At 36.7% G+C, this 13,602-nt stretch overlaps 1 protein-coding gene across 3 annotated transcripts in view; it reads left to right on the top strand.

Moving 5' to 3' along the window:
• The window catches only part of DENND4C (DENN domain containing 4C), a 142,222-nt gene that overhangs the window by 61,082 nt on the left and 67,538 nt on the right, over positions 1-13,602 (top strand). For all 3 annotated transcript variants that reach the window (XM_059143124.1, XM_059143123.1, XM_059143121.1), the window contains exons 6-10: positions 3,134-3,372; positions 5,566-5,632; positions 6,704-6,762; positions 7,808-7,952; positions 11,186-11,361. In XM_059143124.1, coding sequence (XP_058999107.1) covers positions 3,134-3,372; positions 5,566-5,632; positions 6,704-6,762; positions 7,808-7,952; positions 11,186-11,361 — 686 coding nt within the window. The remainder of the gene's footprint in view (positions 1-3,133; positions 3,373-5,565; positions 5,633-6,703; positions 6,763-7,807; positions 7,953-11,185; positions 11,362-13,602) is intronic.

Genomic DNA, 13,602 nt, shown 5'->3' with positions numbered 1-13,602 from the left:
GAAACAAAACAAGTAAATGAACAAAGGGGAAAAAAGAGATAAGCCAAAAAACTAGACTCTTACCTATAGAGAACAAGCTGATGGTTACCAGAGGGGAGGAAGGTGAGAGGATTGTTGAAATAGGTAAAGGAACTGAAGGGTACACTTTTATCTTGATAAGCAACTGAGTGATACATGGAACTGCTCAATTACCGTATTGTACACTTGAAACTAATGTAACGCTATATGTAAACTGGGATTAAAAAAAAATACTAGATTTAGAAGAAAAGATGAGGGGCACCTGGGTGGCTTAGTTGGTTTGGGTGGCTGTTTTTGGCTTGGGTGGTGATCCCAGGGTCCTGGGATGGAGCCCTGCATTGGGATCCCTGCTCAGTAGGGAGCCTGCTTCTCCCCACCCTCGCCCCTTGTGTGTATGTGTGCACACTCTCTGTCAAATATGTAAAAATAAAATCTTAAAACAGAAAAAAGATGAATAGTAGAACCCCACTGGAATAAAAAACAATCTGTTTATTTAGAGATACCAGGGTTTCCTGGGTAGCAGCTCAATTAAGCATTTGATTTCAGCTCAGGTTGTGATCTCAGGGTCCGCGAATTTACTTGTCCCTTTGCCCCTTCCTGGCTTGTGCATGTACTCTCTCATGCTCTCTCTCAAATAAATTCTTTTAAAAAAAGAGAGAGAGATACCCTTAAGATGATGAAAAAGCAGACCACAGGAACACCTGGGTGACTCGGTTAAGTGTCTGCCTTCAGCCCAGGTCATGATCCCAGGGTCCTGGAATCGAGCCCCGCATCACGTTTCTTGCTCAGCAGGGAGTCTGCTTCTCCCTCTGCATATTTCTCTTTTCTCTCTGCAGATAAAAGTAAAAATCTTCAAAAAAAAAAAAAAAAAGCAGGCCACAGGGTGGGAGAAAATAATGCAATATCTATGTGTGTACACACACACACACACACACACACACACACACACGGTGTCTTGTGTCCAGAGTATTAAAGAACTTACACATTACCAGCAAGAAAAAGAAACAACTCTGTGCCCCGGCAGTTACATTCTTGAGCATATCCCGAGGGAAAAGACTGTATATATTTTCCAAAAGACATGTATATGCTTTATTTGTAATAGTAATTGAACAAAAAGCATAAAGCAGTAATAATGACAAATAATAATTTAAAATAAGAAAGATGGTGAAATTATTTTAAGATATAAAAATTAAAACGATGAATTTACTAGAAATTTAAAAATTAAAAGCTCTCTTATGAAATTTGATAAAATAGTTTATTGAAAAGTATAACCAGTGCTGACTCTTATGGATCAAGTAAAACACATCCTTGGCCTCATTCTACAGGGTATAAGTTTAAAACCTCCGTATTAATGATAATGAAGGTTAAGTGTCCAGCATAATGTCTGGAACATAAGTAAAATACGCACTCAATGAAGGCCAATACTATATTAACTGGTTGCTTACAGCTAAGTTAAGTCTTTAGCTAAGAGTTATTTATAGTTCTCTCATTTAAAACAATAACTAGCGGACAGGTGGCCGAGTGGTTAAGGCGATGGACTGCTAAAACAATAACTATACGTAAAAATTTTAAGATCTTCAAACACTTAAGAATTACTAAATTTACTTTGGTAGAGACCAACAAAGCCTCATTGAGATGCTTTTGTCATAGTGTTAAAAATCTCTTGAGAGCGGGGCGCCTGGGTGGCTCAGTGGGTTAAAGCCTCTGCCTTCAGCTCAGGTCATGATCCCAGGGGTCCTGGGATCGAGCCCCGCATCGGGCTCTCTGCTCTGCGGGGAGCCTGCTTCCTCCTCTCTCTCTCTCTCTGCCTGCCTCTCTGCCTACTTGTGGTCTCTGTCTGTCAAATAAGTAAATAAAATCTTTAAAAAAAAAAATCTCTTGAGAGGGGCACCTAGGTGACTCAGTTGTTAAGCGTCTGCCTTCAGCTTGGGTCATGGTCCTGGCAGCCTGGGATTGAGCCCCATATTGGGTTCCCTGCTCTGCGGGGAGTCTGTGTCTCCCTCTGCCTCTCCCCTTGCTTGTGTTCCCTCCCTTGCTGTGTCTCTCTCTGTCATTAATAAATCTTAAAAAAAAAAAAAACCTCGAGATCGTTGAAATAATTGTATCTAGGAGCGTTGTATTTGTAAAGGGTTAATGTGATAAAAGCACACGTGTTTTTGTGCATATATATATAGTGTGTGCATATATACGTGTGTGTATATGTGTGTATATTTATCTGTCTATCTAGATAGATAGACTAAGTAGTTCTAAGATTTATAAAAGAGAGGTATCCTTATTTGTCTCCAGAACTTTTTGATTACCTTAAACAGGAACTTCCCCTACCTCTGCCCCTGGTTCCTGGCAGTCTCTCTTTTACTTTATATGAGTTTGCCTATTTTAGGTAGCTCATATAAGTGGAATAAGTCCTTTTGTGTCTGGCTTATTTCACTTAGTATAGTGTCCCCAAGGTTTATCCATGTTGCAGTATCTATCAGAACTTAAGTCCCTTTTAAGGATGAATAACATTTCATCACATGTATATACCACATTTTGTTTATCCTTCATCTGATGGACTTTGGGGTGGTTTTCATCATTTGTCTTTTGTAACTAATGCTGCTGTGAATACTGGTGTACAAGTGTCTGAGTCCCTGCTTTCAATTCTTTTGGACATATTCTTACTAGTGGAATTGCTGGATCATATGGTAATAATTTTATTTTTAATTTTGGAGAAGCTGCCAAACTGTTTTGCATGGCAGCTGTGCCATTTTATGTTCCCACCAGCAGCATTTGAGATTTTTTCTTATCATCTCTGTCATATCTACTCTAAGTTAGTGGTTCTGTTGTAATGAGAGATAAACAAATTTTTTTTTTTTAAAGATTTTATTTATTCATCAGAGAGAGAGAGAGGGGGAGAGAGAGCGAGCACAGGCAGACAGAATGGCAGGCAGAGGCAGAGGGAGAAGCAGGCTCCCTGCCGAGCAAGGAGCCCGATGTGGGACTCGATCCCAGGACGCTGGGATCATGACCTGAGCTGAAGGCAGCTGCTTAACCAACTGAGCCACCCAGGCGCCCCGAGAGATAAACAAATTTTTAAAAACAAACTCGAGTCTTATAATGAAATTCTGTTGCTTTGTAGGTCTATGGAGCTGCCATCCAGTTTTATGAACCTTATTCTCGGGAACTTCTGACGGAGAAACAGCTTATGCAGCTGGGCTTGTTGACCCCTGTGGAGAGAAAAGCGGTCTCCAAATCCATCAATTCAAACAAATGCATTTGTTTACTCTCACACTGGCCTTTTTTTGAAGCTTTTAGAAAATTTCTCATGTTTATCTACAAACTTTCTGTGTCTGGACCACACCCTCTTCCTATTGAAAAGTAGGTATAATGATTAGAAAGATGTCTGGTGGGAAAATGGGTTGTATATGTATACATTTCATTGTTTACCCGACTTTAAGCAGAAAAGTTTAAAGGGAAGAAAAAATCACAGTCACCTTACTGTTTTACTTGTTCCCTTCCTCACCTGAATCATGGGTTTTAAAATTGAGGAGTGGTAGTTAGGATGATCAAATAATAATCTTTTGGAAATTCAGCTGAAGAAGGAACTTGTTATATAGTGTGTGTGTCCTTCCTATTCATTCTCTTGGTAACCAAGAGAAACGTAGCTATTACACACATAAACACCTGAATCATGCAAGTAGACATTCCTGGTTCTAACTATAAAGCATCTCTAAACTGATGTAGAATTAATAAGAGTGAGTTAATTGATGCTAAAAGTGAGGTTTGAGTTTTAGCATTGAGAGATCCTAATGTTCATTCTGTTTGTAATTCCCTTTATCATGGAAATCTTCTGTAAGCAAGAAAAATATATGTGGAGCTGCTGCCTTTAATTTTTTTGTTTTTTTTTTCTATTTTAAAATTTAAGTTCAGTTAACATAAAGTGTATTGTTAGTTTCTGAGCCAGAGTTGAGTGATTCATTAGTCTTATAATACCCAGTGCTCACTGCATCACGAGCCCTCCTTAATGTCCCTAGTCATTCCATCCCCTAACCCCCTCCCCTCCAACAACCCTCAGTTGTGATTAAGAGTCTCTTTTGATTTGTTTCCCTCTCTCATTTCCTCTTGTTTTATTTTTCCCTCTATTCCCCCATGATCCTCTGGCTTAGTTGGTGGAGCATCTGACTTTTGATCTTGGGGTCATGGGTTTAAGCCCCCATGTTGGGTGCAGAGCTTACTTTAAAAAAAACCATGTTTTCATGGGGCGCCTGGGTGGCTCAGTGGTTTGGGCTACTGCCTTTGGCTCGGGTCATGATCTCAGGGTCCTGGGATCGAGCCCCGCATCGGGCTCCCTGCTCCACAGGAAGCCTGCTTCCCTCTCTCTCTCTCTCTCTGCCTGCCTCTCTGCCTACTTGTGATCTCTGTCAAATAAATAAATAAAATTAAAAAAAAACAAACAAACCATGTTTTCTGACTTCACTGATTTTTGTTTATTATAATTAATGATTTATTTATCCTCCAGACAAACAAGGTGTCAAGAGCTTTATGGAAATACAGTATGCATAAACAGATTTTTCATATAGTTTCAGAAATTTCACATTATAGGAGAAAGAATGTCAGCAAATCATACTAGTTATTGGAAAGGGAGGGGCAGTTATTTGACTTTCATGTTGTGCTTTTGGGATGCCTTATTAGTAGTTCATAGTTCTAGATTTAACTTTGAGCTTTCAAATTAGCTTAAAATTGTTTGAAGTAAAACTTAATGTTAGGGACAAATTAGCAGTCTTTTGAAAAATTAAGGTTCTATGAATAGTTTGAGGAAATAAAATCAGTATATGTGATCAATATTTTTTTCTCAGATGAAACAATATTTTGCATGTTAGTGGCTCTTGAGAGCTCAAAACTTAAGAAGCATTCTTTGTAGGTGGACAAATAGGGTAAGTGGTCTGCTCAAAGTTATGAGAAAATAACTATTGATTGAATTAATATTTAATTAATTATTTGGATTATAGTTTTTTTATTTAACAGAGAGGCAGTGAGAGTGGGAACACAAACCAGGGAGAGGAAGAGGGAGAAGCAGGCTTCACACTGAGCAGGGAGCCTGAAGCAGGGTCGATTCCAGAACCCTCGGATCATGGACCTGAGCCAAAGGCAGATGCTTATTAACTGGACCACTCAGGCACCACTAATTACTGGAATTAAATTCAGTATTAGTTTTAATTTATTGTAGTACAGTTAGTTGCTCCCCATACCAGCACTCGTAACCAGACAATAAAAATTAGCTTCTTTCATGAAAACTATATTTGTCTTACTTTTATTTTCCTGACAGTATTAGGGTATATTAATAAAGACTTTTAATCAGGAAATACATTGTGCATTTCAGAAGTTTAGTGGGATGAATACATTTATCTATGCTAGATAAATTTAAAATAAACTTTAGGTAAGTGGTTTTGCCAGATCTGGAATGATATAAATAAATGAATGAATGAATGAATGAATGAATGAAATATTTGTTGAGATCTGTGAAACATTTTAGAAAAGTAATAATGATCTGTATTTTAATTCTTTTTCTAGGCACATTTCACACTTCATGCAAAACATCCCTTTTCCCTCACCACAAAGACCAAGAATCCTCGTACAGGTAATCCAAACCAAATGTGTTTGAGGGAAGCTCTGCATATCTTCACTCTAGTCATTGCATAGTGGTTTCTGTGGCCCTTTGAGTTTGAGGTGGAGCAATATGTGTTCATAAAGTCTTTGAATTTCTTATATTTTACCTTTTATTTGGGTGTACAGAATTGGAAGAAATATAGTCTTTGATTTATGACATTATCATCTTTGGTCTGTGCGTGGCTTTTATGTAGCTGATTTTAGTAATGTAAAACCCAGAATTGTGTTATGGGCATGTTTTTAAGTCAGAGCAGCTAATAAATATGAAATGATATGCGGTTGGAGGGAAAAAGTGAAATAATCTATAATAGTAGTCTTCAAACATTTATGTGTTAAAGGACCAGTTTCTTTTTATTTCCAATCAGTAGCAGACGTATGTAAGTTTACAGCTTGTGAAATGTGCACCTTAGCATGTGAGCAGTGTAGACATGAACATGTCTGTACCCTGTCCAAAGAGAGGGGCCCTCTCATCACGTACTTGGGGGTGGGAGCAGTGTTGCCATTAGAGTTCCTGAATGGCTTGCTCTCCAGTTATATGCAATCATTTCCTGGACCAATAACAGTTTGCAGACTGGTGCTTTGAGTGGTACTGATCTATAGAGGCAAGCTGTTTAAAAATTGTTTTCTAAGATGTTATCAACATTATATGTAATATGGTGGCATTAAGGCAAATGTTGTTAATCTTGAACGTACTTCAGTTCAGTTATGTACTTCAGCAGATTTTAATGTATAGTAATCAATTGCCAAATGCCTACCAGTCTATAGAGTAAATAAACTTGAAGCTGTTAAAAAGCAGTTATTTCATAATTTTAAAATAACTGTCTTAAACAGTTAACTAAATCAAAATTAAGTTGAATTAACAATTTAATTTAAAAGAACTAATATAATACCTTTGAGTAAATACAGCTATCATTTTATATCTTAGTATATTTCTAAAACTATGTCAGTCTGCATATTAAACTACTTTCAGTGTTACCCTTGATATAAATACTTAGGTTTCAAAACTGGGTTGATTAATTCATCTTTTTTTTTTTTTTTGAAGCTTTCAGTCCATGATGCGTTAATATTATCACAGCCAGTTTCTACACCTTTACCACTAAGGTAATCAGTAGTATTTAAAATGATCTATCCATTCACTTGGGAGAAGAATGCTTTAAAATATTTTAAGAGCTATAATAATAAAGTTAAGTATTATTTTTACATAAGCGTAGCCTTAATATGTCTGTCTGTGATAGCTAGATGGGTGGTGGCCATCCACCCTTTAAAAATGAAGTACTTGGGTGCCTGGGTGGCTCAGTGGGTTAAGCCTCTGCCTTCCGCTCAGGTCATGATCTCAGGGTCCTGAGATCGAGTCCCTCATCGGGCTCTCTGCTTAGTGGGGAGCCTGCTTCCCTCTCTCTCTCTCTCTGCCTGCCTCTCTGTCTACTTGTGATTTCTCTCTGTCAAATAAATAAATAAAATCTTTAAAAAAAAAAAATGAAGTACTTACGAGTGTTGCAAGATTGGGTGTAGGGAATACCTCCCTTTTCGTTTCCTCTCCCCTCCTCCTATCCAGTTCATAGCTAAATATTCAGAGTAAACTGATTTAAACCTCCCCAAATATCTCAGATCTGTTCATCTGCATCACTAGTGCAGGGTGGCATGATCTCTTGCCTGGACAGCTTTGTTACTAACATTTTAGTTGGTACTCCTCTTCTTTCATTTCTTTGTCCACACTGCATTCAGGTGTCCTTTTGAAAATGCAAATAAATTGTGTTGTTTCTATTTTGACATAATCTCTTGCCCCTTTCTTACTGTGCTTTAGTAATAGAAAGTGTATTTCAATTTCCTGGAAATGATGGTAGCTTTTCTTGTTTCACTGCCTCTGCATATGTTGGCTTCTCCCTAAATTCCATTCTTTGAGCTCAACTCAAATGCTTCTTGGGGAAAATCTTCCCTCATAAACTCCTCTTTGTTACGAAAAGATGAGTTTGAATCATTCTGTTATATTATTTCATTACATTTACCACTTCTCAGTGATAACTAAATCAGGACTTGAAATTAGCACTAGATTCTCAATCTTAATATTTAGGAAATAATTTAATAAGCAAATCTTAACATGTTTTAGCAAAGTAGTTTACAATCATCTTTTTCTCTTTTCTCTTAGTGGAGCCAACTTTAGCACCTTGTTAATGAATCTGGGTCCTGAGAATTGTGCGACCCTGCTGCTCTTTGTTTTACTTGAGAGTAAGATTCTGCTGCATTCTCTCAGGCCAGCTGTGTTGACTGGAGTAGCAGAAGCTGTCGTAGCCGTAAGTATAGAATTTTCCTTATAGTACTGAGTAACTGACAGAGTATTTACTCTAAAGGGAAATTTCCTTCAATGAAAGCAACTTTGAAATTGCCAGGTAATGTTTAACGTAAATATAATAGAAGTGGCAAAGGGAAATAGTAAGTATAAAGAAGAAAAAAAATGATTTCTATATGAGAGAAAATTTCAGTTTCTGATTTTTCATATGTTAGAGTACTTCAGAGAATCTATACGATTTTATAACAAAAACTCATGAATTAAAGCTTTCTATTTTAAATAAGAGGCTCTGGCCAGTTTCATTTGCCCTGAAATTATACATATGAATTATATACTACTCCCTGTTTTAACTTTTAATCAGATTAATTGTGAGCCTGTAACATTCTATTTTTTATTTTTATTTTTTAACTATTTTATTTATTTACTTGACAGAGATCACAAGTAGGCAGAGAGGCAGGCAGAGAGACAGGGGGAAGCGAGGCTTGATCCCAGGACCCTGGGATCATGACCCGAGCTGAAGGCAGAGGCTTTAACCCACTGAGCCACCCAGGTGCCCCGAGCCTGTAACATTCTAAATGATTGTGAAATAGGATAATGTACAAATGCTTAGCTCTTATGTAAAATGTAGATAAAATTAAATCAAGTCTTCCTCTGTTTTTTGATGATTTCCCATTGGAATTAGGTGTCTGATCATGTAGGGCTTTATAGATCATTGTATAGAATTTTGGATGTTCCATTTCTCCAACTTTATTTTTCATTATATGTTTAATTTAAAATAGCTGACTCTCCTGTCTTCCCTTCCCCATTTTAAGAATGTAACTCTTATGGAAATAAAGACCTATCTCTTTATTATCCTTGTGTCCTCAGCTCTAATCACAGCTTCATAGCATGGAGTAAGTGAGCACTCAATAAATACCTGTTAAATCAACAACTGGGGTATGTTTCCACGATCTTAATTTGGTCGGGGAAATGCTACTATGAGTAAAAACTGAAGTAACCAATGTGTGAGATAGTTTATGGGGAGCAGAGATCTTTGTTGTGTATTAATTTTTCAAACTTCCGCAGTTGCATTTGAAAGCGAATGCCATTAGAATGTGCATTTGTTAATAAATTGAAGAGTTTTAGAAAGTTTCCACTCCTTCCTGTAAAACATCAGTGTTTACCTACGTTCGTTGGGCAGAATCTTTGTGGCCCAGTCTCTCGATTTCAGCAATACAGTGCAAGAGCAGGTGGAACAATTGTACTATATAATGGGAAATCCATGTAAAATGCAAGATTGCATGAAATTTGTGTAACCAATGTTGGAGAACTTCTGAAATGCATGCAAAACCATTGATAAATGAGGATTTGGCAATTGTTGGAGAACTTGCCTGAATTGCATGCAAAACCTTTGATAAAGGAAGATTGGCAGTTTACCATTTAAAGAAGAAAAAATGGAAAGGAATGATGACAGGATAAATTCTTCAGAAGGAGAATGAACACCAGAATTAATGGAAGCCCATAACAAACATTGATGGAATCAATGGGTAGTTTTGTAAAAAGGACCCTATTTTTGATTGAGCAGTAAAAGTCAAAGGGTGCCACATTTTCCTGTTTGTTTTGTTTTTAAAATTTTTTACATAGTTGCGGGTGTAATGTACCTTTTGTTGAATGGAAGATAGTTTTCACTGTAGATATCTGAAGTCCTTGCAACGTCCTGTAGGAGTGGCTCTGTCTGCCTGCCTGTCCTCTGATGATTCCTGCTACTCTGTTGCCTTGCTCTGCTCTGCTCCAGCACACAAGCTTCTCCTGAAGCATATTAGACAGGCCCCACACCATAAGGCCTTTGCTGTAGCTGTTCCTTCTCTCAAAAGCACTCTTCTCCTAGATACCTCCTTCAGGTTTAGGCTCAGTTGTCACTTTCTTAATGAAGTCTGCCTGTTTTGCCTATTTAATAATACAGCCTGCTCTCCTGTTTCCTATTCTGAACTCTCATCTCCTTCACTTGGCTTTCCTTTTTCTTTTTCAGTAGCACTTAGTGCTTCATGATAGGATGTATGTATTATTGTGTACTCTGTTAATTTTCCTCCTCTTTCTGCTAGACCGGGTGGTGGTAAACTGTGGCCCAGTGGTCAAATCCTGCTTGCCATCCGTTTTTGTATATGAAGTTTTACTGGAACATAGGCCATTTATTTACATACTGCCTATGAGTGCTTTCATTAATGGAGACAAAGTTAAATATTTGTGAGAGACAGTATGGCTCAGAAGGCCTAAAATATTTTCTGTCTTTCTTTTACATAAAACTTTGCTGACTTTTGCTGAACTATAAACCTCAGGAGGGCAGCGATCTTTATTTTATTCACTGTTATAGCACCATCTAGAACAGTGCTTGGCTCATACTAAGTGCTGAAATATTTGCTAAGTAAATAAATGAAGGCAAAATCCCATCCCAAAGAAATATTTGGAAAGCTGGCAGATGTAATAAATGCTATAGGCATTTCTTTGGGGTGAGTGATGATGAATAAAGTATAACAAGTATTTTTTATAGTAGAGGAAAAATTTCATTGGTGATTAGAATTTTCATATTAGCTGATAATTAAAATTATAGTCTGTTTTTTAATTTATCAGAACTTGTCTTTTTTGTTTTAAAAGCACATGACACAAGGTAGAGCTTTGTAAAGATTCTTGAGGTATGTTTTGTATTGACTAGTATTTTTTAAGATGCCATGCTTCATTGAAGTTGGATCATTTTGTGTTTATTTGAACAGTTAGGAAATTTTTTACTGAAATTTTCAGTTGACTATTAATATTTTTAAGAGAATCATTTTAATTATTTTCAGCCCTCGGAATTCTTAGTTGGATTTTAGTCAAAGGTTATTTTGAGAATTAATAGAGGGATGAAATGCATAAGAGTTAAAGATCATGAGTTTGTTTTATAATTTTGGGGGGCAGTGCTCTCTCTCTGCTGTGACTTTTTCCAAAAAATGTAGCTGTGGGTTTTATATGGCGTTAGAAGAATTAACATGCAAAGAACTGTTAGTGTTTTTATTGTGCTTGTGATAATTGTCATGCTTGAAGATTTCATAGTATTGCTTAGTATATTTTATAGTCCTTTAGCTTTTGGAATGAAGTGGAAGGTAAAAGCAGCTACACTTCCCTGCTTTTTTAATGGTCCCTTTTGAGTAATATTAGTTAATTACATACTTTATGTTGCAGATTTCAAATTTGGTTAATTTTTTAATTTTTAATTTTTCCCAGATGATCTTTCCATTTCAGTGGCAATGCCCATATATTCCCCTTTGTCCTCTTTCTCTGGCGGCAGTCCTTAGTGCACCTTTACCATTTATAGTTGGAGTTGACTCGAGGTATTTTGATCTTCATGACCCACCACAAGATGTTGTTTGCATTGACTTGGATACAAACATGTTGTATATGTAAGTTGATTCTTTTTATATTATCTCCCATTTATATTTTCTCCCATCTGTGGTTTACAGTTCATTGAAAGCATCTAGAAATATGCTATTTTTGACGTTTTTAGTAAGTTTTCATCTTTAATACAGTAATTCTCAATGAGGGCAGCTATCAGAATCCTGGAAAGTTTGGAAAAGAACATGTTAAACATTAGTTTATATTTTAATAATAATGTTGGCAGTTGGCAGAAAATATTTATATTTGTCTAAAGAGAATATGGATTTGAAAAAGAAGGTTAAACACTGCTTTCAGAGCTCAAGAGAAGATATGCTTTCTAAGTATAATTCAAAATCCATTTATAAGCTATGAAAAAATGAGTTCATCTGTTTAAATTTAGTTAGAATATAGGGTGATATTATGCCATTTCCTTACTTGTCAAGATTTGAATATTTTAGGGCTGTTTTATTGCAGAGTAATTTTACTTTATTTTATTTATTTATTTATTTTTAAAGATTTTACTTATTTATTTGACAGAGAGAGATCACAAGTAGGCATAGAGGCAGGCAGAGAGAGAGAGAGGAGGAAGCAGGCTCCCCGCCGAGCAGAGAGCCGGATGCAGGACTCGATCCCAGGACCCTGAGATCATGACCTGAGCCGAAGGCAGTGGCTTAACCCACTGAGCCACCCAGGTGCCACAATTGCAGAGTAATTTTAAAAAAGATTTCAGTTATTTATTAGAGAGAGAGAGAGAGAGCATGAGTGAGGAGAAGGATGGGGAGGAGCAGAAGACAGGGAACTGGATGTGGGGCTTGACCCCAGAACCCTGGGATCATGACCTGAGCCGAAGGCAGATGCTTAGTTGACTGAGCTACCCAGGTGCCCCTTATTGCAGAGAAATTTTTATTAAAAATCAGTCACACTTTGTATTTACTGGAGGTGATAAAATGTATAGCAGTGGTATAACTGAGGATTCAGAGACAAGAGTATGACATTAATAAAAGCAGCTCTGGGTCAGTGCTCAAGAGCCAATCTCTTCCTGCCCACCCCCCAGGGAAAAAAGTGGGAAAAGGCAGTACGTGTTGAAAATTCCTGTGTTGGTGCCGAACTCCAGATCCTGGAGTATTTTTATTCTTTACTGTTTGAGATTGGCAGAAAATAAATAGAGTGAGAACTGTTCTGAGACTTCAGTGGTAACAATAGTAGAGGAGGTTGGCAAAATACTCCAAAGAGAACCAAAGGAATAGATGAAGGAAGGAAGCATTTGCTATCACTTAAAATGTTTTTGAAATGGATCTACCATTTACTTTTGAAACTGTATAATTATGGTAGCTCTTTACTATGTATACTTCAACCTAGAGCCTTGAAGTAAAGAACCACCAGATATTTCCTGTAGCACACATTTTGTTATTTTCCAGCTGCTGTCCCTGAAAAACAGTTATTTCAAGGTTGTATACATTGTGGTGCTTTTGGAAATGATTACTTATAGAGCTGTAACTCAAGATACTTGCCTTACTTTCATTACTATTCTGAATAAAATAATATGGAGATTCTTCTGTAACATTCTGTTTATCAAAAACTGTTTTCTAAAATAACTTTGAACTCTTTTATAATTGAACTCAATTATACTTAAATAATTATGAAATGTTCTAGATACCCAAGAATTATAAAGAATAATGTAAATAGCTCCCATGTGTCCATCACACAAATTAAGGCATAGAATATTGCCAGTGAATTTGAAACCCTGGATAGTCTTCTGCAACATATCTTGCTCCTGGTTGACTGTTAACCTTGATTTGGGGGTTTATCCTTATCATTTCCATGTTGTTTCCATGTGTTTTAGAAACATTTGTTATACATGTATTAGTTTAAATGATGTTTTGTTTTGCATGTTTTAAAAATTTTGTGTTTGTATAGTTTCCTGTGACTTGCTTTTTTACTTGGCATTCTTTGTGAGGTTTATTTGTGTTGATACATGTAGCTCTATTTCATTTTTAGGGCTTATCAGTGTTGCTAGATATTTAGGTTGTACCTGCGTTTTTTGTAATTTTGAACAAGGCTTCTCTGATCATTATTGTGCATATTTTTGAGTCTGTGGGCAGGGATTCCCCTGAAATATTTATGTAGAAGAGCTAATGTTGCTTTGTAGACATAGCTAATGTCATTTTAGTCTTCTAAGTTTACCTCCTCTTTGGAAGCAAATGGGGATTCTCTTTATTCTGTTCTTCGCTAATACTTGTTATGGTCAGACTTTAAAATTTTTGCTA

This window comes from Mustela lutreola, chromosome 12 (assembly GCF_030435805.1).
Source record: "Mustela lutreola isolate mMusLut2 chromosome 12, mMusLut2.pri, whole genome shotgun sequence".
NCBI lineage: Eukaryota > Metazoa > Chordata > Mammalia > Carnivora > Mustelidae > Mustela > Mustela lutreola.
This window is presented reverse-complemented; position numbering and strand designations above follow the sequence as displayed.